This window comes from Heterodontus francisci, chromosome 7, assembly GCF_036365525.1.
Source record: "Heterodontus francisci isolate sHetFra1 chromosome 7, sHetFra1.hap1, whole genome shotgun sequence".
Lineage (NCBI taxonomy): Eukaryota > Metazoa > Chordata > Chondrichthyes > Heterodontiformes > Heterodontidae > Heterodontus > Heterodontus francisci.
In genome coordinates this window covers 89,349,750-89,376,810 of record NC_090377.1, presented here as the reverse complement: position 1 = coordinate 89,376,810, position 27,061 = coordinate 89,349,750, and the positions used below count along the sequence as shown (strand labels likewise).

Here is a 27,061-nt window from a genome sequence, read left to right as displayed (position 1 = left end):
GGTCATTATTACATTGCTGTTTGTGGAAGCTTGCTCTGCACAAATTAGCGTCAGTGGTTCCTACTTTAAAATAGTGACGACAGTTCAAAAATACTTCACTGGCTGCAAAGTGCTTTGGGATGTCCAATGGATGTGAAAAACGCTATATGATTGCAAGTCTTTCTTTCAAACTTGCTTGGAAAATATCAACTAATTTATTGTAAACAATGTGGAAAAGCAAGATTTTTTTTTTAACCTTTTCTGAAATATCAAATTTGTCTTTGCAGCTAATTTGAATTTTGATACAAGTTTACATAAGTTAAAATGAAGAACATTGTAGACTGAACAAAAGTAATCAAATTACATATTACAGATTTTATGTTCAACATTTCAATGTAAAAATCTGTTACCATGCAAGTATTTTCTTAATGGAGGATAAAAAAAATGTTGGCTATTAAGTATGTTGAATGAAATCCATTGGTAGTGATAACTGAATTGCACTGAATGTGATTTTAATTTATACATTTAAATGCTTTAGGGTTTGCCTGGACCCCCTGGTCCGCCTGGTGAATCTGGCAAGCCTGGCAATGAGGTAAGATAAATTGTAAATTTAAATGACGCAAGAAAATCATCCAGATGAAATCTTCCCCAACAGTTTGTCTAATATATCAAAAACACAAATATATTGGGATCAAATTTCATCCAGGGGTGCTACCTGAGCTCTACTGCCACCTGTTTCCAACACAGCCCACGTGGAGTGTGCTCTTGAGAAGGATGCCCACATGGGTGTCCCCTACATGTGCCGGAGGCAATTGTAGAGGCTGAATTTTATGGCCCCCCTGGAGATGGATTCAGAGGAGTGGGGATCCCATTGAATTGCAGCGGGGTCGGGGGGGGGCGGGGGAGGTGGTTTTGAGGAGGGCCCATCATCTTCCCATCGCAACGGAATTTAATCGGGTGTGGGATAAGGCCAATGGCAGTTTTCCTGCCCGGAGACCAACTGAGGCCCTTAAGTGACCTATTATCAGCCACTTAAGAGCCTCTACCTGCCACTACTGGGAATTAACCAGCGGCAGGGGGCAGGTTTCGCCACGCGGGGAGGTCACCCAGTTAAACAAGGTGACCTCTCCGCGGGCTTGTTGGGGGCGCGGGCGGATGCCCACCTCCATGGGCAATCTGTGGCCCATGGACTGTCCGTCTGGAAAAACTCCATCGATGTTAACCCCCTTGCACTAAATGCCAAGCCTCCCCTAACCCCCTTGCCGGGGCCTGCGGGTGTGGCCCTGGCGACCCCACCTCACTCATCTTGGGTCATCCGCGTCTCCAGCACTGGGCCTGGGTCCAAGGCCTCTTTCAATACCAGCATTGGGCACCACTACCGGTGGCACTGCCAATATTACTGAGCTGCCGGCCCTCAGATTGGCCGGCAGCCCTTGGAAGTGGGATCTCTGTCTTTAAAGGGCCAGGGATCCTAGCACGGGCTGTTAATTGGCCTAACACCATAGAATTGCTCTGGGGAAGTGGGGGTTGCTCCTAATGACCAAGGCGTGGCTTCCCCATCCTTTTCGGCCCAGCACCGGGAGCCCTGCCAGCACCATAAAATTCACCCTGTAGCACCGGTGGAGCTCCCAGCGTCAGGCCGAAAAGGCGGGGCCTCCCCACCTTGGCAATTTGGAACCTCCCCGTCGTGATTGTACATTGCCCGAGCCAATTAACAGCCTGGCGCTGGGATCACCATTCCTTTAAAGATGGGAATTCTGCCTCCAAGAGCTGCTGACCAATCACAGGCCCAGCAGCTCAGTAGTATCGGCAGCGCCACTGGGAGTGGCTCTTAATAGGCCTGTTAAGGGCCTCAAGCGGCCTCTGGGCTGGAAGACGTCTTCTGCCTATCCCGCTCCTGATAAGATTGCGGAGTGATGGGAAGGCAATGGGCCCTCTGCTCTCTGCCTCTCATTGCAATTCCATGGGCTCCCACACCTCCTAGCCCATCTCAGCGGGACCATAAAATTCAGCCCTGGATGTGCAGTCCTGACGTCTCACAGCCTTATTGGCTGATGTCATGCCGGACTTCCTAATTTGGTCCGTGCAGGTCCATTAACAAATTGGTGCATCACTCTGCAAAGAACAACTGCTGAGATTCAAGATAGATACGGCACCATAGCTATTTAAAGGGCCAGGCACCCAACTTGCAGGTAAGGTGACTTTTGAAGAACTTCTGCTATTGCAAAGTACTTGGAAGTCCGCTGGAGTGTTTTTGAAGGTTTTTTTGTGAGTTAATTTGCCAGTGAGTGCTGTTGCATCCTGAAATGGAGGGCAGAGGATTAGGTGACTTGCCTGCACAAAGGCTGTTCAGGTACGGGGCAGCAGTGGCAGTGCCTCTGGGTCTGCAGCATGACAGAGAAATGGAGCAGAGGCTGTGGAGTGGTCAAGCTCTGCACCATTCCCTCGTCCAAGTTGGACCCAGACTCATCCATGCTTCTTGATAGTGTAAAGAGGCGGTCTAACAGGCCAGCCAATGCACCCAGCATCTCAGTGTGTATGCCCATCAGTGTTCTCCTGTATATCATCCCAGCGAGGTCCTTATCTGAGTCCTCTGCAGCAGAATTCCTCTGTGAATTTTCCCTTTGGTGAGCTGGCAAATGAACCATCCTTTACTCCTGGCCTGATTGCAGCCCACTTGTGCTTGGGTGATGCAACATGTGCTGATCCCAACACTATACTAACCTCCAGGGTAGATGCAATCCGAGCTGGTGGTTACGAGAGTCAAATCAGTGCCTCTTCATCAGTGCTGTGTGTTGCTTTCTATCTTCTTCCTTGGGCTGCTGTGGCTGGGCAGTTAACCATTCTTGGGTGTTTGAAAGCAGAAAATCAGAAGAGGAAGGTGGAAGCAAGAGGTGCAGGGTCACACGATCTGCAGCTTGCTCAGCATGCCAGATAACAGGATAAGGGTGAGGTGGGTGTTGAGAAGGGGCGTAAGACGGGAATGTACTGTCAACCTTAAATGAATCAGTGATACTGGATGACACAGGCTCTGTCGCAGCCGGTACAATGATGCAGAGAACCATTTACTCTGTTGGGTTCAGGAGATGCAGGTGTTCTTGTTCCTTGCTAGTTCTGATCTGCTGCCTTCCATTGCATGCACCCTTGTGCTTCAAGAGAGAGAGCAGAATGTTTGTGATTGTGTAACACTTTGTTTGAGTGATGTGCCTACCACAGCTAAATAACTGGAGGTATGTGGAATCAGCGAGAGGTGGGTGTGAGGCTGGTAGCATTAAAAGGTGTGTGAGGGTGAGGTGGAGTATCTGGATATTAGACGTGAGTCCTGTGCCAGGGAGTGCTGATGGGAGAATGATAGGGATGTGGTGCATTAAGCATTGTGAGAGGTTGATAGTCTGGTGTGTAGGAGTTGGCATGTCAAGATGAGGTCATTGGACTTCTTGTGGCACTGCTGCCAAGTCCTCAGGCCCAGACCTGGAGTTGACCTCCCTGGCAACCTGCTCCAACTCACTTCTGAATGTGGTCCTTGAGGGCCTCCTGGCCCCCTGTAAAGCCATGGCTTCTCTCCTTCTGCTCATCTCCATCACTGAAGCCTGCAGTGCTGCCTCCGTCACCATGGAAACCTCTCACCACCACCACGGCCCCCACCACACCCACCCCCCCCACCCCCCCCCAGCCCCCGGTGTTGCATTTTTCACATTTTATATTGCAGCAATATTATTCAGTGCTGCTTCCCTTTAAGAGGGACAGACTGCCTTTAAGAGAAGAAGAGGGGCTGCACCACGTACTATTAATACAATGCTGCTTGGCCCCCTCCCTGCAGAGTGCCGAAGCAGACAGCAGTATGCCAGGCGCTCAGTCCTATTCTACAACCATGCTAAAGAAGCACCAAATTTATGTGCTGCCCACCTCCAACAGAACCAGTGCAGGCAGGTCGTGAATCACAATCCCTGCTGCTGAGAAATGGTGTGAGACAATTTTTAGCGCATTGAGTTTATTAATATAATTCTTGCAGAAATATACAGAAAAATGGCTATACACATAAATATACCTAACATGTCATATTTAAGCAATTCTGCTGTTAATCAATAACATAAGATGAGAAACTGTTAAAGTGGGTGCTGTTGTAACAATGTTAAAAGTTAATTATTTGCTCCATGGCACAGTATTTCGATTAGATTCAGTTGAAATTGCAAGCAATAATGAAAACAGACAGATTAACATTTCCACATGAGATCCAGGGTATAATTTTAGCCTAAACTGCCCTGCGGGAAATGGGCAGGTCCAGGCTGAACACCACTTTTACACCCTGTGTCACAGTTACTCTCCGTTCAATTATTGTTGCATCTGTGCAGCTCACTCTGGAAGCACCATATTTTATTTCCTACAATGTAGCATAAAGTTTATGAATGGTGCTGATAGAAACTTTTTTTATTGGCCTAATCCAATTAAAGACAGCAGCCAGTTGAAACAGTTTGTTTGTTCTTAATGCCTGCGTTCAGTTGGGATGGGAAAATGAGTGAATAACAGTTTGTTTGATTATACCAATAATACAAATATTGTGAGTTTAGAAATAGAATTCTTGCAAAAATAAGCAGACAAAAACATGTCTATACACAGAAACGTACTGCATGTAGAGATTGACAGATTTCTAAATACCAATGACATAAAGGGATATGGGGATAGTGTAGGAAAAAGGCATTGAAGTGGATGATCAGCCATGATCATATTGAATGGCGGAGCAGGCTCGATGGGCTGAATGGCCTACTCCTGTTCCTATGTTCCTATCGATAAAATCCAAATTTTGTCATTAAGGAATAAAAACCCAACACCTGTTCCATTTTCTCTGCGAAAGGGAAAACCTTTCTGGTTTGATTATGGAGATATATTTAAACATAAAAGCAAACTATTTTAAAATAACTCAGAAATGTATTGGATACTGACCAATAAAATTATTGCAGAGTAATAAATAATTTAATTTTAGCATACGGCATCAGCCAGTACAAGTGAAAAGGATTTACATTTCATATATATGAAGTCTCTCCAGTTAACTATTAAAGAATAATGGGAAAAGTAGATATCCTGCAGGCAGGTAAAATGATCTATCTGATATACTACAAATTACAAAGCATTTTCCTTGGAAAACAGAATCAAGTGACTGGTACAGCGCCAAAATCTGAGAAATTTTTTGGTAGAAACCCAAAGAATGTCAGTCTGTTTGGCAGTAACAATGTAAGAAGTTGTTCTTGTAGCAATAATTATATATTTTTTCTCCATTCTATGGCTATTTCTGTTTTGCTAATACTTGTATGAGGTTTATCATCTCTACAGGCTGAAATTTATGGGTCCCCCTGAGGTGGGCCAGATGCAGGTGGGCACAGAGAATCGCGACTTGTGATGGGGTGGGGGGGGCGCCGCAGAGGCCAGTCACCTCCCCATCACCAAACATCCTTCCCGGGGGCGGGAGAGGCCAACGGCGGCCTTTCCACCCAGTGGCCAATTGATGCTCTTATGTGGCCTATTAACAGGCAATTGAGGGCCTCTTCCTGCAGCCACTGGGATCTTGCCAGCGGCGAGGGGCCTCCCCCACACAGGGAGGTCGCCTTGTAACATGAGAAGACCATCCTGAGGGCTTGGGGGGACGGAGTGTGGTTCCCTCTTCCGTGGGAATCTCTCACCCATGGAGGAACCCCGCTGGGAACCACTTCACCCCCAGGACTCCCCTCCCCAGTGATGATGAGGAAATGGCCATATATGTCTAAGTGTGTAACTTGGATGGAAACTTGGAGGCAATGGTATTCCTACATTAGCTGATTTGGATGACAGATTACAAGACATTAACTTGGTATTGAATCTGACCTTTTCTTATGAGAGCTATGTTATAAAAGAACAAGCTTTACCATTTAATGAGAGGTTGTAGTACGAGTTTATGGGCCTTTGGTTTAACTTGCTTTGTTTCATTTTAAAATAATTTTCTGTTTCTTCTATTTCATAATAAATTGTCATTTGATCTATTGGATGAATTAATCTTTATAGACTCTCTGTCTTTTCTCACATTTGACAGTTCTCCACTGTCTTTTTTGGTTGACCATTGAAAAAAAAACTTTATCATCTTTTTTTTATTTTCTTGCTTGTCTTTTTTTACTATTTCTATTGTTTTCCTGGGAGTGACTTCCCCATTGATTTTACTGAGCCAGGCATCATTTTGGAATACTGATCAATACTGGAGAATTCACCAGCCACAAATCAGGCATTTGGGCATGAGAATTTTAAAAATCTCTTTGTTTTATCTTGGCCTGCACCTACACAAACCTAAGATAAACAGAGGGAAAGCTGCTGCATGGGAGTGCAAGCCAGCTACGAGGCTAGAAGTAGTCAGAGCAAGCATCAGCCGTGTTTTCCACTACCTCTCAACTCTGACTAATCAGGGTGGCTGGAAGTGTACAAACATTAGAATAAAAATTGAGCTGCTTTAGATCAGATGCCTCTTTTCCATTACTACAAATTCAGCTAAGGATTCTATGGCACTGTTGTAGTTTCACTATTCACTGGAGACTTGTTTACATCAGACCTATTTATCTATGTCCTTTTAGAGCAGGATATGGATAAGTCAGAATGAAAGAGAAATTTGAATACAAATGTGAAGAAGCACAGGTACAATCTTTAAATACTCTGGATAAAGTGCCACAGCACAGAACAATAGGCTAACAGAAATTTCGAAGAGCATAATTAAAAGCTTTACAAGACTATTAATTGGAGTTATTAAATCTTTTTTATTTGTCATCTTTCTGTAATACATTCATGATGCATTATATCCAGTTTTAAAATAAATGAGAACAAGCTTTTTTAACTCCAGCTCTGAAAGCATAAAGAATAAAATAATTTGTTTCATTTTACAGAGAATAATAATATTAGAAAATGGTATTTTGCAAGTGCAAAAGTTCTTACATCCTTTTTGTTTGAATTTATCTCTTGACAGGGCATCCCAGGTGACCTTGGTTCAATAGGCCAGTTAGGTCCAAGAGTAAGTACAACTACAACTTACTGTAAAATATATGGGTTGTGTTTGAGACAACAGTGCATTGCTGATATTATATGATGAACTATTGCAGGGTGAACGTGGCATTCCAGGTGAGCGTGGTTTGCCTGGCCCTCCCGGTCTTCAAGGTCCAAGAGGTATTCCAGGTGCTGCTGGCAAAGATGGAGCTAAGGTATTGTTAAACACTGATTACATCAGCCAATTTTTACTCATCTTCTCACTTTTTGCCTGTACAACAGTGTCTGCACTTCGAATAGTAATTAATCGGATGGGAAGCAGTCCGGGATGTTCAGGGATATGATAGCATGCAACGTAAATGCAAGTTTTCCTCCTAACTTCCTCCACTCCTCTCCTGATAATAGTAACTCATGCCAAGGTTCCACAGATATTATTCACTCTCTTATATCTCACCCAAATGGCCATTTTTCATGTGTGATCCCAGTAAATGATGACATGAGCCATCGCAGCTGAGCCTACTCCTTTCCTCTCCTGATGTCCACATACATACACTTTAGCACAATAGTTACTAGACAATGTTTTCAGAAATGTGGAATCCTTGCTGATATTTTTTTACATTCCTAGTCAGGGCTGTTAAGGTCAATTGTAGAATTCCTACCTTGCCCCAGCAGAGATTAAATGCTTCCGAACAGACCAAGGATTAAACCTCAGACCTCTTTAGTCAGTACCACAATGAACTGTGCCTTTCATCATGGTGGAATTGGGATTCATTATCTTACTTGTAATGAGCTAATTTTAATTTGAAGAGTATTATCATATTGGTTTCAAAATGACACAATAACAAAATGTGTGGCAAATTTTAACATAAAGTAGAAAGAAGAAGTTTGTCTAGTAATTTAATTAATTTGTTAAGAGACTAGTGTGTTAACTGACCGGCAAATAATTACATCAAAAGTTACTGTTTCCAATATCCTAATAAGCACTTCATGTAAGAATCACTTCATTTTGGTGCTTGCTTCTTTAATTTTAGGGTTTGCCTGGACCTACCGGTAATTCTGGAGATCCAGGTCCTCCAGGTCTTCAGGGAATGCCAGGGGAACGAGGAGCTTCTGGACCTTCAGGTCCTAAGGGTGACAGAGTAAGCAAACACTTACATTAAATGTACGCATGCAGTTAATCCAAATTATTTGGTACCTAGTTCCTTGCTAATAGCATTTCTTTTCATATGACAGGGTATTGCAGGTGTAAAAGGATCTGAAGGCAGTCCGGGTAATGAAGGTGCCAGAGTAAGTAAACTCTTCATTTTACTGTTTGTTCCTTTCATATTTAATACTAATTAGAGGATGTTAGCAATTACATACTAATTTCCTCAACTGGATTGTGAACAGTTGTACAAAAAAAATTAGAAATAAAATTATTAACAAGGCAGATACATTTGGGTGCTAGGGGTGGTGGAGGTGGGAAGATTGAAAATGGAACAGGATCATGCCAAAAGCCACCTCACCAAAACAAACAGGATTCCCTCCCCTGCACCAGTTGGGGCCATTTCTGCTTGCTCTTTCCTAACTTGCCACCTGCAAATGGTGGCAGGACATGAGCCCTGGGTTCTCAGTGGGTTTTCTTTCATTCTGCCCATGATACTGTTGCATCTTGCGGCCGCCATGTGGAGGCTAGATAAGTACAAGATGGAGAAAGGAATAGATGGATACATTGATAGGGTGAGTAGAAGTCAGGTGGGAGTAAGTTCATGTAGAGCTTAAATACTGGCATAGACCTGTTGGGCTGAATGGCCTGTTTCTGTGCTGTAAATTTCTGTGTAATTTGGTAATGGCCCTGAGGTATCTTCATGGAAGGAGAAGCCCTTTAGCGGCTGCTTGTTCCCACGGTCATCCCCAGACTGTTCAATCTGGCTGGCAGGAAACATGCTGGAAAAATGTAAAAGGCGCGCCACCATTAAATTTAGCAGGATGAGTAGGAAACCCATATTTCTGGCTTTCCCGCCTGAAAATCCTCCGACACCTCCAACCCTGCTCCGCTCTCTTCCGGGCTTGAGTAAGTATCGGAGCCTATCTTTCTATGAACTCTGCATCAAAGAGAAAAATCTTCCACCCCTTGTTGTTTATTGTCACCTATAATGTCAAATGTTGTGATATGATTTATTCCTTTTTATTTTGTTTTTGCAACAGGGTCTGCCTGGCTCCCCTGGTCCACCTGGTATTGCTGGTCCCGCAGGAGATAAGGTAGTCATAGTCATTGTCACCTTGAGTAAAATATCACATAAAGTTGAGAGGGGAAGTGAAAAGGAACATATAACTGGCAAAGAGAGGAAATGAGAATAGAATGGCAGTTTACATAAAAGGGAAACCAAAAATCTTCTACCGACATGTAAATAGTAAGCAGGTAGTAAGAGGCGGGGTGGAGTCGATTAGGGACAAAGAGAGTGATATATTCTTAGAAGCACACTGCAAGGCTAGAATACTAAATGAGTATTTTCTGTCAGTATTTACTAAGGAAGAGGATGCTGACAAAATATAGAAGAAGCAGAGATGCTGGAGGGTATGGATGAGGTGAAAATTGATTGGCAGGATGTACTAGAAAGGCTGGCTATGCTTAGAGTGGAAAAGTCAGTGTGGAGGGCTTGCATCCCAGGTTGCTCAAGGAAGTGGGAGTGGAGATAATGGAAGGGTTTGCCATAATCTTCCAATCTTCCCTAGATATGGGGACGGTGCCAGAAGATTTGAGAATGGCAAATGTGACACCCTTATTCAAGAAAGGTGTAAGGAGTAACTACAGGCCAGTCAGTTTAACATCTCTAGTGGGTAAGGTTTTAGAAATAATAATCAGAGAAAAAAAATCAACAGACACTTGGAGAGTTTTGAGTTAATTAGGGAGAGCCAGGGCGGATTTGTAAAAGGCAGATCATGCTTGACTAATCTAATTAATTTTGTTGATGGAGTAACAGAAAAGGTTAATGAAGAGAAAACAATGGATGTTGTCTATATGGATTTTGAGAAAGCCTTTGACAAGGCTGGTTAACAAAATTGAGGTTCGTGGAATAGGAGGGTCAGTGTCAGCTGTGATAAAATTTGGCTTAAGGACAGAAAACAGCTAGTCACAGTAAATGGTTGTTTTTCAGACTGGAGGATGGCAGACAGCAGTGTTCCCCAAGGTTAAATGCTAGGACCACTGCTTTTTTTTTATATATATAAATATCCGTGTTCCGTGTCACTGACACGGAACACAAAAGTCCGAGTGTATCAGGCCTGTGTCCTCAGTACCTTGCTCTACGGCAGCGAGGCCTGGACAACGTATGCCAGCCAAGAGCGACGTCTCAATTCATTCCATCTTCGCTGCCTTCGGAGAATACTTGGCATCAGGTGGCAGGACTATATCTCCAACACAGAAGTCCTTGAAGCGGCCAACATCCCCAGCTTATACACACTACTGAGTCAGCGGCGCTTGAGATGGCTTAGCCATGTGAGCCGCATGGAAGATGGCAGGATCCCCAAAGACACATTGTACAGCGAGCTCGCCACTGGTATCAGACCCACCGGCCGTCTATGTCTCCGTTATAAAGACGTCTGCAAACGCGACATGAAATCGTGTGACATTGATCACAAGTCGTGGGAGTTAGTTGCCAGCATTCGCCAGAGCTGGCGGGCAGCCATAAAGACAGGGCTAAATTGTGGCGAGTCGAAGAGACTTAGTAGTTGGCAGGAAAAAAGACAGAGGCGCAAGGGGAGAGCCAACTGTGCAACAGCCCCAACAAACAAATTTCTCTGCAGCACCTGTGGAAGAGCCTGTCACTCCAGAATTGGCCTTTATAGCCACTCCAGGCGCTGCTTCACAAACCACTGACCACCTCCAGGCGCGTATCCATTGTCTCTCGAGATAAGGAGGCCCAAAAGAATATAAATATATGATTTGGATATTGGAATACAGAATAACATTTCAAAATTTGCCAATGATACCAAACTTGGCAGACAGTGAGGATGATACCAATCGACTGCAATAGGACATAGACAGGCTAACAGAATGGGCAGACAAATGGCAGATGGAATTTAATACAGAGAAATGTGAGGTGATGTATTTTGGCAAAAGGAATAGGGAGAGACAAAATAGACTAAATGGTACAATTCCAAATACTGCACAGGGATAGAGGGACATGGGGGTGCATGTGCATTGATATTTGAAGGTGGCAGGACATATTGAGAGAATAGTTAGCAAAACATATGGGATCTTGGGCTTCATAAATAGAGGTATTGAGTACAAAAGCAAGGAAGTTATGCTGAACCTTTATAAAGTTCTGGTTAAGCTCCACTAGAGTATTGCATCCATTTCTTGTGAGGGTCCTTGAGAGGGTGCAGAAGAGGTTTACCAGAATGGTTCCAGGGTTGAGGAATTTTAGCTACATGGTTAGGTTGGAGAAGCTGAGGTCGTTCTCCTTGGAGCAAAGGAGATTGAGGGGCAATCTGATAGAGCTGTACAAGATTCTGATAGGTTTGGATAGGATAGACAAAGAAAAGCTATTCCCATTAGCTGATGGTACAAGGACTAGGGGACATAGATTTAATGTTTTGGACAAGAGCTGCAGGGGGGTGTGAGGAAGAACTTTTTTACGCAGAGAGTGGGAATGACCTAGAACTTGCTAGCTATGAGGGTGGTGGAAACGGAGACAATGAATGATTTCAAAAGGAAATTGGATAGACACTTGAGGTAAATAAACTTGCAGGGCCACGGGGATAGAGACGAGGAGTGGGACTGATTGGATTACTCTACAGAGAGCTGACATGGATTCAATGGGCCGAATCGACTCCTTCTGTGCTGTTACGAGTCTATGGGCTGAATTTTACCAAGCCCTCAACGTCGGCCTCCGTGGCCTTGGGGGCTGAAAGATGGGGCCAGCAGCAGTCCACATGGATTCCAATCCTCCCGGTGGCGGCAAGGCTCTTTGGTGGCCCCCCCACTGCTGGGCAACAGCACCTGGATTTCAATATTTAAAATAATTACATGCATAAATTTAAATGAACTTGCCTTCAATTTTCAGTGCCCGCAGTGATCTTCGGCGCAGTGGCTGGCACTCCCTTGCCTTCAATTCCCTGTCCGGGGATAGCTGGTGTGACACTGGTGGGGAGGGGGGAAGAGTTAAGATTTTCAGTGCGGGATGGGAGGGATGGGGTCAAATAAATATAATGGGCGTAGAGGATGGTGGGAAGAGGTGAACTTCAAACTTTGTACAGTCTTGTGGGGGAAGATCAGATTTGAAAGGTATGTGTTTTGGGGTTGGGGAAAGGCAAATAGTTAATGTAATTGTTATGGGGGGTTTGGGAAAGGGGCGTTAGAAATGTATTTAATAAATTTGTGGGGGTGTATCATTAAGAATTCAATTGACCAGCAGAGCTGGCTGCCCTTTGAAAAATTCTGGAACTCCCGTCCAACAGCACTGTTGGTGCACTTACCCCACATGGACGGTTCAAGATGGCAGCTCACCACCACCTTCTCAAGGGCAATTAGGGATGGACAATAAATGCTGGCCTAGCCAGCGACGCTTATATCCCATGAATGAATAAATAAAAAGATGCTTGCGTACAGGCAGCTGATACCATTGCCGGGGATGGACAACACGCCACCTCCACATGACTGGGTGGGGTGGTGGGCCTCCCCGGTTATTTAAGTGAGGCGCCCCATGTGAGATCGCGGCAGCTCTTTGCATGTGCGGGCCGCCATTTTTGAGCTCACCACCAAGATCAGTGGTGGTCTCTTAAAATCCAGCCCTATGACTCTAAATTGCACCATCTCATGATCACTTCTGATGCCAGAGAACTTAGTTACAAAGTGAGTAGGCTATGCTTTGACCCGAATTGTGATTTTGGTATGTTTTTATCTCATTGACAGGGAGGTCAGTTAGCTCAGTTGTCTCGACAGCTAGCGTGAAATGCAGAAAGACACCAACAGCATGGGTTTAATCCCCATACTGGCTGTGGTAGTTCACGGATGCCTGCCTCCTTGCCTTGCCCCACGCTTGAGGGGTGGTGACCCTCAAGCTATACATCACCAACTATCTTTCTTTAATGGGGAAAGATGCCTATGGTCCTTTGGGACTATGTCTAGAGCTATCTCATTGACAGTAACTGCCATTTTTAAATCAAAATACAGGGTGAACCTGGCACTATTGGACCTCCTGGCCCTCTGGGTTCTCGTGGATTTCCTGTAAGTAAAAGTTATATATGTGCATTATAATTGTGTTCTAGAAAAAAATGCAGTGGATTGGAATATTACCATTTTCATCACTGGAATCTAGTTTTAAACTAAGCCATGAAAGATGGATTATAGGTCTCTCTCCTTTCTCTGGGGTATTTGGTCTTTCTTTGAGCTCAATCATTATTGAACACACATCACAGATATGCCCTAAAGATGTGACACTGCCCTCTAAAACTAACCAATTCTATAAACTTACTTAGAGACGCCTTGGGACAAAATGCAGGAATCAGAAATTACACATTGAAAGAAGAATTGTTCTGGTGGCTATGCGACGCAACATAGTGAACACTTTTTTTTTCAAATGCATTTAGGTGTCACTACTTAGCAGTTGGCAGGAAAAACGACAAAAGCGCAAGGGGAGAGCCAACTGTGTAACAGCCCCGACAATCAAATTTTTCTGCAGCACCTGTGGAAGAGCCTGTCACTCTAGAATTGGCCTTTCTTGCTACTCCAGGCGCTGCTCCACAAACAACTGACCACCTCCAGGTGCTTACCCATTGTCTCCCAAGACAAGGAGGCCAAAGAAGAAAGACACATAGAGCCTAATGCAGCAGAGAGATGAACATTTAATATGAAAGGCCACAACAATAACAATAAAACATTGTTAATCTAAGATAGATAACTTTACCAAGAATGAGGTAACATTTTTGTGGACTTAACCATGTTGAAGAATTGGAATTGCAATTTCATATTCAAAAGTATGTTTTATTACTCTATGGATCTGAGCTTCAAATTTCAGTCCAAACCCATGATTCTACAGTTTGTTTTAAGTTGCTCCATCACTGTTCAATGTGCAGACATTGTACTTAACTTGGCTGGTTATGGTTCTCTTCTAATCTCAACAGATTTGTTCAGTTCCCATGAGCTTTATTGCTGCATTGAACAATTATAAAGTTAAAACAGGAGCTTTATTGTAATATGCAGATGCTTATTGCTGAAAATAGAGACATGTTGTCGAAACTTTTCGTCTTGCACTTATCAGGATAATCGCAACAATAACCAATGTAAGGGAAAACAACAACCTATACTGAACAACATTTGCTAAATAATCCACAGTGTGCTAAGAATTATGCTGACAACCAATTTAAGAGTGTCAATCAGGCTCGCAGTGTGGTGCATTTGCGCATACTGGAAGCTACATATATTAATACACAGGGCCCTGTTCTTTGCAGACAGAAAGAGTATATACAAACATTGCGCTTGTTTCAGCTGAACAAAATTAGTGACAGCCATTCGCTGGTTCATTCCTCAGGGCAATGCCTTGACCAGTCTGAGTCAAGTTGCCTGGTTTAAATTTTAAACAAAGCTTGGCAGTTAACTGTCAGTCACCGTAAACTGGTGCATTTGACATGACAACGCCTCTACCAATCAGAGTTCACTTGCTAACCAATCAGCACTCTCTTCTCATGCAAAATAGGTTGTTGTTTTTCCTTACATTGGTTATTCTTGCGACTGTCCTGATGAATGCAAGACAAAAAGCTTGACAACATGTCTCTATTTTCAGCAATACTCAAACTATGCAGATGTTTGTTATTTTGCACTGTGCAGTGTGACACTCCTTTTGTCGTTTGCAGAGAGACAATTATATATTTTATTACATTTAGATTTCCAATGAGTGATCATTAGGAAATTATATAGACACTTTCAAGGTTTTACAGGCTTGGTGCATTCATAAATTACCAACATTTCTTGAAAACTGATGAAGGTCACAGATCTGAAACTCTGTTTCTCTCTGACAAATGCTGCCAGACCGCTGACTATTTTGAGCATTTTCTGTTTTTATTTCTTAAAACTTCCTGTTTTGACTATCAAATTTCCAAAAACCTTATCTAAAAATGTATTGCCCTTGTCTTTTTTGAATTAAATATGAAGATATGTGTGTACTGCAGCCTGATTGCACAAAGATGAGCTGCTTTTATAGAGTTTAAAGGGGATTCGTCAGTGCATTGTATTATTGATGGAGGGACACATCAATGATACAAAGATTATGAATGGAATTAAAAAGATTGTTGCAGGGAGATTACGATTTATGGCAAATGGTTCAAATATCAGTGGATGCAAGACAATATAGGAAATTGGGCTCGAGAAGAAAAGGCAGGTGAAAACCATTTCAAGCAATTAAAGTTGTGGAATATATTTGTAGTAAAGGCGATTAAAGTAGAAAGTGTGAATGGGTTCAAGAGGCAAATAGACACATTTCTACAGAAAAAAGAAACAGAGGGATATGGTAAGGACAGGTAGGTCTGAGATTTATAAAAAACATATTGGGTGCAATGCCATTTTCCTGTTCTTAAAATTCAACAAAACATGTATTATTAGAGCACAAACTTTAGAGTCAGGAATAGCATACGTAATCCATTAGAACCCTATAAACCTTTAATCGTGCTGTAAAGTTTATTTTTTCTTTTTCAGGGCTCTCGTGGTGAGACCGGTCCCACTGGTCCTGTTGGATTTTCTGGACCACCCGTAGGTTTCCTGTTTTTTGTTTCCGAAAAGCTACTTTAAACAACATATTTTCTTTAAGATATTTGTTCTATTAACGGTTGCTTATGTTAAACACTTAACATACAATCACTTATTCAGTCAAACTTGTTGTATGGGTGTATAGTTGTTAAAGGCAGTTGGAAAATGTGACGATTGCTATTGTGAACTACAGTAACAGCACGAACACATTAATTTATGTTATATGGAGGATAAACAACATGGAACTGTGGAATATCCAGACTGTGCTTTTGTCAAGAAAGACCTCCTAACCAAAGAAGTCATGAGTGGATTGAGATGCCTAACCAAATAGAAGGATGGACTCGATCCTTGCTTTTTCCTATTGTATATTCAGTTTGTACCATTGGTAAAGCAATATTACTATTCAAGAAATTGTTAGATATGAAAATTAGATAAGAGAAAATGTAATGAGGAAGCTCTACTCACATTGGAGAAGCTATTGTAACCCAATAAAAAGAAACATCACCTACCCTACTACATTGAAATAACTTGGTACTAGTGTAATTATATTTGAAATCCGTAGGTATCACACAAAAGGTGATTTTCTTGTCTATTTTATAACATATCTACACACTAAACTAGCCAATTTCATTTTAAACAGGGTAACGATGGACAGCCTGGAGGTAAAGGTGAAACTGGTGAGCCTGGTCAGAAAGGTGATGCTGGTTCTCCAGGGCCACAAGGCCTAGCAGGATCCCCTGGCCCACCCGTAAGGAATTTACTGAAACACTTACGAGCATGTAATGAATAACTTAATAGTTGTTTATAATTATGAATTGCTGTTCAACTTATCACCTCCTAATTCATTTGTTAGGGACCTTTTGGTGTTCCAGGTCTAAAAGGTGGACGTGGTACCCAGGGACCACCAGTAAGTATAATTTTCAAACTTTATTTTTTTCTGCTTTTCATGTGCATTGAATATTTCAATCTATTGCTTCTTGTGTTAAGTTAGCGAATTGAAAGAAAGGTTTATACTTTTTATAATGCCTTATTATATCTCTCAGATACCCCAAATTGCTTCACATACAATTAATTACTTTGAAGTGGAGTGACTGTGTTTCCATAGTTCTCTATAATTCTAGAACTTACACTATGACTTGGTAGTAAATAATGTTTTAAAATTTTTATGGATCCACTCATCTAAACCTCAGTAAAACGTAGACTATGTTTGCTATTTTTTCCTATGTTCTCAGGCAATGGATGACACCAGTAACATTACATTTGTTGTCCATCCTTTTTTGCTCTGAGAAGGAGGTAGTGGCCTTCTCCCTGAACTGCTGAAGTCTGTGTGGTGATGGTACTCCTGCAATAGTCTTAGTTAGGGAATTCAAGGATTTTGACCCAGGAACATTAAATATTAATAGCACATGTTCAAGTTAGGATGTTGTGTCAGCTAGAGAGGAACTTGCAGATAATGTGATTGTGACAAATGTAAGCTATTCCTTCTCATTCTTCTCGAGCCTTTGACATGGTTGACCACACCAACCTCCTCCAATGTCTCTCCACAATCGTCCAACTGGGCAGGACTGCACTCACCGTGCTCCATTTTTACCTATCTAATCAAAGCCAGAGTATCACTTGCAATGGGTTCTCTTCCTGCTTCCGCTCTTTCTCAGTGGTAAATTTTATCTTCCAATTTCACTTTTTTGGATTATTTTATTTCTCAATATTTTAATTTTATTTCTAGCTAAGAAATCCTATTCTCTTTTACATAAATCATTAAAAAAAACTTTACTTGCCTTTTCCCTGTTTCTTCTGTGTAATATTCTATTCTGGATCTGACCATTTTGGAGACAGGATCTAGACTGCAAAATGGCCTCCAGTTGACATTCAAAAGATTGTTTTTCAATCAGTTGAGTGACAGAAGTTTAAAGATGGATAAGTTGAATTTTTGGTATAATTTGTACAAATCAAACGAAAATTGCTACGTTGTTATCAATGGTACTGATAATGTGGTCACTCCCAAATATTCTAACACATATGTACCAGAGTAAGCATTAAACCAGAAAACTATTGGCCTATGCCAAGATCAGGTATTTGTTCTATATGTGAAATAATCTTGTCTTTTATTGTTAATCCAAAGCCAAAAATCTGTACTTTTTATTACTGACATAAGCATTTCTCTTGAACTGTCCACCTATAATTCATAAAATGTATTTTTCTCTTAAATGCAAAAATAGTCAACCAACTCAACACATTTTATATTTTAACAATTGGGTGTAATTTAAAGTATAATGTAGTTTGAATTAAAATGTCAGAAAACATGACTGAAATCCTTTAGTCAGACACCATATTATTTCTATTATCACTACGGTCGGGATTTTACCCCAGGCGGACGGGAGCCGGCTGCCAACTGAAAAGTCGGTGGCGAACCCGTTTCTGCCTCGGCTGGGGATCCGACCCATATTTTGTGGGTCGCCAGACTTCAATTGGTGTGAGGCGGGACTTCCACCCACTTGAGGTAGTAAGTCCCGCCTAATAGAGCTGCCAGTCAATCAGCGGGCCGGCGGCTCTTAGTCCCAGCAGTGCCACTAGGAGCGGTGGCCACTGTTGGGACAACAGCCCAGCGGGAAGAAAGGATGTTGGGGAGCCTGGAGCAAAAGTAAGTTTTGGTTGCCTTGCCGGGGGTTATCAGTTAGGCCCCATCGAGGCAAGGGTTGTTGGTTGGGGGGAAGGGGGGCGTGTTGGGTGTTGGGGGTGGTCGGGGTAGCAGAGGCAGCCCTCCATCGGGCATAGTGTGCCCGATCATGAGGGCGCCCCGGGACGTTTGAGAGCCGCCTGCCAAAAGCAGGGTCTTCTCTTGGGTCTAGGACACCTGCTTGCCATGTACAAAATCCGTGTGGAGGCGGGCAAAGGCCCTTAAGTGGCCATTAAGTGGCCACTTGAGGGCTTTGATTGGCCTGGGTGGGTGGGCCATTTTTCGCCGCCACCGCCCTGCGTAAAGTGGCGGCGGAGGCGGGAGCGGGTTGGCAAGAGCTCCCGGAGCCTCCCGCTCCATTTAACGCCACCCCCCGCCACCATCCTACTCTTTGGATTGGTGTAACATTCAGCCCTACAGCTCTGTGAACATAAGATAAACATAGATGAAAAATGCCATTCAGCCCATCCATTTAGAGAAGCCTATGGTCATCTATCACACCATGAAATTGCCTGAAGGATATCACTCCTAAATTGTCATTTCATCTGTTTGAATTTTTGTCCTGTTGTCACATTCTGTATTGAAGTGGTACTCAAGATTTCCTTTCTCTATACCATTTTCTACCTTATGTAATTCACTGCTGTTCTCTGCACCATCTTGTGCTTTGCTGATCAAAATCAAGACTAAACTTGAGATATAATCTGACCGGAGCCCTGTACAGTTTCAACTACTTTGTAGACCCGCTGTTCTGCTGTGTCTGGGTATGCTAGGTGCTTAGTCTCTAGATCTCATCTTGGTTTAATGCCATTCCGAGTTGGTATGCTGCTCATTTTTTCTTCAAATCTTATACTTATTTGTATTTAATCTCTTACTGTTCTGCCCATTTATAGATTTTTAGGCTCATTGTATAAAATTCCGGTTCATTTAAGAATTGCAAGGATATTAACAATACATTTCAAAAGGTTATCAAAATACATTCAGTTTTGACTATAATTTAACAATGTTTCCTTTGTAACTAGGGTGCCACTGGCTTTCCTGGACCTGCAGGTAGAGTTGGACCACCAGGAGCAACCGTGAGTAATGATTCCTGTGGAAATAAATTCTTAATTGGTCACAAAATCTTAGATTTTCTTGTGGGGAGTATGCTGGTAATAAGCACTGTACATAACCTTCCTTGAATCAATCTTGAGGTTCCATTTATAATTCATTTTCAAATAGTCTCAGAAATAGTGTAATGATAGGCATTAACTTCAATAGCAAAATAAAAAAAAGGAATTTTCCATGGCGTTGTCAACCTGATTGAAGGAACTTGGTTCAGCTTGTCTTGGAGCTGTTTTCAGAGACGATATGATGATGTGTCTGTGCTGGAGGAATCTTCCCTCACAATCAAGTGCCTGTAAACTCAAGTACCCTCTTAAAGATCTAGGCTTAAATCTAGTAACATGTTAGTGTAATGTTAAGAGCATCATAGTATAAAATTGCTACCTTTTAGCTGAATTAATCTGATGAAATTCAACTGATAGAATATGAAGATATTGACATATTGCTGGTATTTTCAGTGTAATAGCAAACAGTGCTGCTGAAGAAAAGATACATGCAACATAGACTGCAGCTGGCAGTGCTAACTTTCTTGTATGCCGCCATACAGCGTTGGGTCTCCCATACACCGATCCCGCTGTTCCATTAAAATCATCCCCTCACTGTCTAATAAAATTAAAATTTGGAGCATAAGAAAATGTTAGCACAAATTAAGATTAATCTGTGCAAAAAAGAATAAAAGATTATAAATGAATCTTTCCTATCTCTTTCTCAGGGTGACCCAGGTCCTATTGGTCCCTTAGGGGCTCCTGGAAAGGAAGGTCCTGCAGGTCTTCGAGGGGACACGGGTTCACCTGGAAAGACTGGTGATCCTGGCCCTCCTGGAACACCTGGTAGCCCTGGTGATAAAGGTGAACCCGGAGAAGATGGTCCAACTGTAAGTATAATTAGACTTTTAGAAAATCATAGGCTTAAAATGAATTAGTATAGAATGTTTCTCGTGAAATAAAACAATCGTCAGAAATCTCAGTGCTGCCTGAACCAAGTGACTCTTGGTCTTGCAGCCTCTAAATTTTTGGGCGTAAATCTGCGGCAGGACATTACTGGTGTAAATTTGCAGTTAACAATGTTTCAACATACTGGCATAAATCAGTTTTGTGTGAATTTCCTCACAAAAAAAATGATACACCATAGTTACATTGAAAATGTTGTGATATTGTAAGCTGTCAGCTACATCTGTTTTGTTCAGTAATCCATGGGGTGTTAGCTGCAGCTGGAACAAACATGACAACCCTGTTTTCCTACTATGGCTATTTCTATAATGGTACCTTAATTGGTATCTTTATGATCTCTGTTGCAACTTATAGGGCCCAGATGGTCCTCCAGGTCCACAAGGTACAACTGGACAAAGAGGTCTTGCAGGCCTGCCAGGTCATCGTGGGGAAAGAGGCATGCCTGGCCTGCCAGGCCCCGCTGTGAGTATTGTTTTATTAACTGCTTCATTCTTTTTAATATTTTAGTTTAAGGTACACCATTTCCGAAGCTATAAATATTTGTACTGATCTGAATGTAACTGTGAACTGTACTTTGGTGTAACAACTGTAATAATTTATTGAAATTCAGCTTTTTGCATGGTTAATTAACTCCAAATCCTTACTTTGAATTCTTCCACATTAGAAGGTTTCTTTAGTTAGAAAAACTCATAAACTGGTTTATATTTTGGCAATCCTTAAGCTGTTGCTTAGCAGGGACAATGATAAACACATTTCTGCTGCATAACACATTGGCATATAAAGTAGTCATGGGAATTAGTTGAATTAATGTTAATCAGACTCAAATTTTGTAACATTGAAATTCATATCAAAACCTTCTTGCTTACTATTTTATATGAACATAGAAAATTGTGTATTCTCAGTTTTAATGCATGTAAACATAAGAACTGCTGAATGAGACAAGAGCAAGGTTCATCTGAAACAGAAGACCAAGCTTCATGTAGTTCACCTTCTACCATTCTGGTAGTCGCATGATGCAATGATAATGAAGTTGTTGACTAATCAGATCAAACAATCTCTATCAATTAGTTCACAACAGACTCAGACCTGACATGAGAAAAACCCCAGTGGTTGGAATCATACTTCCAAAGTAACCTGTACCTCCTGAACATTTTACTCTTACCACATGTCATGTCTCAAATTACTAATGCAGTACAATACTTTCTATAGTAAGTATGGAAGTAATTATATAATATATCAGTCATAACTTTTAACCACAGCCCATTTATTTTTTTGACCAAATTCTTGCAAAATTACAACATTTTAATGACTTTAATAATTGGCATTGGATATTTATTTTGGCAATGCAAAGTTCTCATGCTACATATATTCATTTAGTTAATTTGATTTTTGCATGCTGGGTCTGGTTTATATCTGTGTTCCTCCAATTCTGGCCTCTTGTACATCCCTGATTTTATTAGCTCCACCATCGGCAGCCGTGCTTCAGCTGTAATAAATCTGAAGTTCCATTGGACTGTCTTTCCAATAGTTTAGCGCTGATGCCATATTGGTAACAGTTATGATTTTATTTGAGCATAGGTGAGGCTTAATACATTACAGTCTATAAGCAACAGTTTACAAAGTACAATTGAGAATTATATTATTCATTACTGTCCTTTGGATAATAGGCTTGGCCCATTCCTCACACCTTCTACTCGCACATGCATTGTGCCTGAACACTATTCTCCTTGTTCCTTCTACATCGTGAATGACCCAAACCTTCTACATTATGCCTCAAAAACCAGAACTGTGGAAAAATCCATCCAATGATAGGTGCAACAAATTTTGTGCTCAGGCACAGGTCTTGGGCCTCCTGATCTGATTTATAGCCTTTGCACAAGCTTTCTCTGTTCTTGTTTTTTTGTATCTATAGTTAATGTAATCCAGGACCTTGAGAACATCAAGAACTTAACTGTAAATAAAACCTAGATTTTAATACTGTCCCTATTTCTAACAAATGAGAAATAATGTAAAATAATTAGATATCTAGACAAGCAACCACATTATTAAATTGCAATCTAGCAAAGCTCAATGCTGAGAAGTAATAAAAAGGAATTATATTAGAATGTATTTCAACAACTTACAAAAGTTCGCACATTCCTACCGACATTGAACGAGAAAAGAAATAAGGCTGTAGATAGTTCTAAGCCTCACTCTGTTCATTTCCTCTCTCTTCTAATAATAACAAAGCCTAAAGTCAGCAGGCTTTCAAACAGATACTCAGCTTTGGAGACTGCTGAGAGTGACGATACCCTGAAGGAGTGCAGTCCAGACCATGGCACCAGTGGACAAAGGGCTACACAGGACGGAACAGCAAAGAGTAGAAATGCAGTCGTTATAGGAGATTCCATAGTTAGGGGGAACAGACAGGCATTTCTGTAACTGTCATCATGAGTCTGCATGGTGTGTTGCCTCTCTGGTGCGAGGGTGAAGAACATCATGGAGAGGATGCAGAATATTCTGGAGGGGAAGGGAGTGAGCCAGAAGTTGTGGTACACGTCAGTACCAACACCATAGAGAGAGCAGGTATTGAGGTCCCAGCTAGGGAGGAAGTAAAAAGTAGGCTCTTGAAGGTAGTAATCTCTGGATTACTCCCAGTGCCTTGTGCTAGTGAGAGTAGAAATAGGAAGATAGGGAGGTCCAATGCATGGCTTGGGCATGGTGTAAGAGGGAAGGCTTCAGATTCTTGGGGCATGGGGACCAGTTCTGGGGCAGGTGGTACCTATTCAAAAGGGGCAGGTTGCACCTCAACAGGACTGGAACCTATGTTCTTGTGAAGAGATTCACTAAATTGGCAGGGGGGTGGGCACCAGCATATCGAAGTAGAAGAAGAATAAGGTGCATAAGGTGAGAGTGTTGGATAGTACTAGAGAACGAAGTAGTATCATATTAGATATGAGTAGACTAAGAAGGGCTACGAGGAATACAAAGACAGGTTTAGAATGCATGTATGTAAATGCACAAAGTGTGGTGAATAAGGTTGGTGAACTACAATAGTTGTGTGGTAATATGATGCAGTGGCAATAACAGAAAAGTGGCTTGAAAATGCTGAGATAAAAATGAAAAATACGGGGAACAAAAACAGAAAATATTGGAAATACTCAGCAGGTCTGGGACTATCTGTGGAGATAGAAACAGAGTTAACAGGCTGCATTTTACATGCGGCAGACGTAAACTATGGCTGTCCACCGTGCGGACCGCACGTCGCAGAACTTCCGCAATATTAAACACAGAGGTTCATTTAATTGGCCAGCGCAGACTGCCCCACCCGATGACGTGGAGAGGGTGGTCGGTCCAACCCCGGCAATGGGTTCGGCGCCACTGCGCAGGCGTTGACACCATTTTTAAAGGGCTTTGAGCCCTTCCATTGAATTAACATTTTTAAAGACACAGTGTTTGTAAAAATAAAATAAATGACCCTATCCCACCCCCTCCCTTAACCATGGAAATACAAACCTGACCTCCTGCCCCCCCTCAAAACACTTACCTTGTGCTCCGACCTTCGGTCCCCCCAAAGTTCATCAACTTTAAACTTTACCCCTTCCCACCATCCCCTAGACCAATTAAATTACTCGGATGCTGCTCCCCCCACCCCCGCCACACACAGAAACTTACCTGCAGCCCTCCGCCCCCCCCCCCCACCCCACCACCAGTGTTTGGCCTTGGTCCTCCAGACAGAGATCTGAAGACATGGGAATGCCAGCCACTGGCACCAATATGGCACCGGAATGGACAGCGGGAGTGGGTAAGTCATTAATTCTTTTATTTCAATAAGTTAACATACTGTTACGACCAGCTCAGGAAGGTATCTAGGGGTCCCTCTCAGCCTTCACCTGGTCTTACAGTAACAGGGTTTTATTTTTAAACACACTGTGTTTTTAACTCCCCCTTGGTGAATCCTTGTTCACCACTTTCCAATTATAAGGCAAAGAAATCAGCACAAACAGGTTTTCTTAGGTTTAAAGAAGAAAAGACGAAACTTATTAAACTTAAACTCTAATTTGGTTAACGCCTATGGATACACGACGCGTCCATGCTAGCATGCATACGTGATACACATATGCAAATAGAGACAGAAAAGAGCAGAAGAAAAATAAAGTGGAAAAGTTTGAGGCAATATCTGAATAGTTTTTGTTACGGTTCTTCAAGCTCACGGTAGATTCCTTGATTGTAGGTAGATCTTGCTTTTTGTTGGGGCACAGTATTCTACTTAAATGTTGTTCGCTGTAGGAGACTTTTCTCTCTTGGGGTGGATTCAGAGGCTTGTGAGAAAGAGATGGGAGCAGACAGGAGAAATCTTCTCAATCCAGGAGCAGACAGTCTTTCTGAGTTCAAACTTTTTGGACAATTCAGAAGAACCCAGGTTGCCAAGCAGGTTAGCCATGTGACTAATTGATCTGACCACGTTTTGGATTGTATCACCTTAGCAGTCTCTGGAATGCTCCATTTACACACACTGGTGATTAAGATCCATTGTGGGTTGAATGTGTCAGGGAATGGTCCTTGCCCTTCCAAGCACCGTCTGTTAATATGCAAATGTCTTTTCCAGCCACGGCTGATCTATTAAACAAGTCCTTTCTTCACTCCAGTAACAGCTTAAAATCAATGTTCATGACAAAATTAATGTGCCTCATTCTTGGCAGGTGGGAGCCTAGCATGACAATACGTAAATTTTGGTCCCATTGCTGAGCAGCGGGGGGGCTGCACAAGGCCTCACCGCCACCGTCAATATCGGGCTGGGCCTTCCCGGCGTCGAAGCCTGTGGCAGGCATCTGCTGGAGGCATTTTGTGCCCCCCAGTCACGACCCCCGACTTTGGAGGGGGCTGTAAAATCCAGCCCAACATTTCAGGTCTGTGACCTTCATCAATTACGTGTTTGATTTTACCTTAAATAAGATGAGTAGAATATTATCTTGACTGGCAAAAAAAAATTGTTGGTGAATGACAGTAATGTACCTATTAAACATATATATGGATATCTCGTAGGAACATAGGAGCAGGAGTAGGCCATTCAGCCCATTGAGCATGCTGCACCATTCAGTTAGATCATGGCTGATCATCTACCTCAACGCCAGTTTCCGTGCTATCCCCATATCCCTTGATGTCATTAGTATCCAGATATCTAACAATTTCTGTCTTGAACATGCTCCATGATTGAGCTTCCACAGCCCTCAGGAGAAGAGAATTCCAAAGATTCACCACCCTCTGAGCGAAGAAATTCCTTCTCATCTCAGTCTTAAATAGCTTGCCCCTTAGTCTGAGACTGTGTTTCCTGGTTCTAGACTCACCAACCAGAGGAAACATCCTATCCACATCTACCCTGTCACACCCAGGAAGAATTTTGTAAGTTTCAATGAGATCATGTCTCATTCTTCAAATCTCTAGTGAATACAGGCCCAGTTTCCTCAATCTCTCCTCATAAGACAATCCTGCCATCCAGGGATTAGTCTGGTGAACCTCTGTTGCACTCCCTCTATGGCAAGTATAGCCTTCCTTGGATGAGGGGACCAAGACTGTACACAATACTCCAGGTGCAGTCTCACCAAGGCTCTATACAATTGCAGCAAGACTCCTGTCCTCAAATCCCCTTGCAATGAAGGCCAACATATACCATTTGCCTTCCTAATTGCAACTGCATGCTATCTTTCAATGACTCATGAAGAAAGACACCCAGGTCCCTTTGGACATCAGCACTTCCCAACCTCTCACCATTTAAGAATACTCTGTCTTCTTGTTTTTTCCATCTAAGTGGATAACTTCACACTTATTCACATTATATTCCATTAGCCATATTCTTGCCCATTCACATAGCCTGTCTAGGTCCTGTTGAAGCCTCCTTGCATCCTCTTCACAAATTACATTCCCACCTAGTTTTGTTGCATCAGCAAATTTGGAAATAATGCATTCAGTCCCTACATTCAAATCATCTATGTAAGATTGTGAACAGCTGCGTCCCCAGCACTGAGGGTGGCAAGGTCACAGAATGTACTCTGGATGGGGGACTTCAATGTCCATCACCAAGAGTGGCTTTGTAGCACCACTACTGACTGAGCTGGCCGAGTCCTAAAGGCCAGAGCTGCTAGACTGGGTATGCGGCAGGTGGCGACGGAACCAACAAGTGGGGAAAACATACTTGACCTTGTCCTCACCAGTCTGCCTGATGCAGATGTATCTGTCCATGACAGTATTGTTAGGAAAGACCACTGCACAGTCATTGTGGAGATGAAGTCCCGCCTTCACATTGAGGATACTCTCCATTGTGTTGTGTGGCACTATCACCGTGCTAAATGGGATAGATTTCGAACGGATCTAACAATGCAAAACTGGGCATCCATGAGGCGCTGTGGGCCATCAGCAGCAGCAGAACTGTACTCAACCACAATCTGTAACCTCATGGCCTGGCATATCCCCCACTCTACCATTACCATCAAACCAGGAGACCAACCCTGGTTCAATGAAGAGTGCAGGAGAACATGCCAGGAGCAGCACCAGGCATACCTCAAAATGAGGTGTCAACCTGGTGAAGCTACAACACAGGACTATCTGTGTGCCAAACTGTGTAAGCAGCATGCGATAGACAGAGCTAAGCAATCCCAT

The 27,061-nt window shown here is 42.5% G+C and overlaps 1 protein-coding gene across 1 annotated transcript in view; it reads left to right on the top strand.

Moving 5' to 3' along the window:
• Positions 1 to 27,061, top strand: part of LOC137372133 (collagen alpha-2(V) chain-like) — a 312,577-nt gene that overhangs the window by 250,466 nt on the left and 35,050 nt on the right. Inside the window, exons 31-43 of the mRNA XM_068035607.1 lie at positions 518 to 571; positions 6,956 to 7,000; positions 7,089 to 7,187; positions 8,004 to 8,111; positions 8,206 to 8,259; positions 9,160 to 9,213; positions 13,130 to 13,183; positions 15,647 to 15,700; positions 16,338 to 16,445; positions 16,551 to 16,604; positions 19,394 to 19,447; positions 20,188 to 20,349; positions 20,780 to 20,887. Coding sequence (XP_067891708.1) covers positions 518 to 571; positions 6,956 to 7,000; positions 7,089 to 7,187; positions 8,004 to 8,111; positions 8,206 to 8,259; positions 9,160 to 9,213; positions 13,130 to 13,183; positions 15,647 to 15,700; positions 16,338 to 16,445; positions 16,551 to 16,604; positions 19,394 to 19,447; positions 20,188 to 20,349; positions 20,780 to 20,887 — 1,008 coding nt within the window. The remainder of the gene's footprint in view (positions 1 to 517; positions 572 to 6,955; positions 7,001 to 7,088; positions 7,188 to 8,003; positions 8,112 to 8,205; positions 8,260 to 9,159; positions 9,214 to 13,129; positions 13,184 to 15,646; positions 15,701 to 16,337; positions 16,446 to 16,550; positions 16,605 to 19,393; positions 19,448 to 20,187; positions 20,350 to 20,779; positions 20,888 to 27,061) is intronic.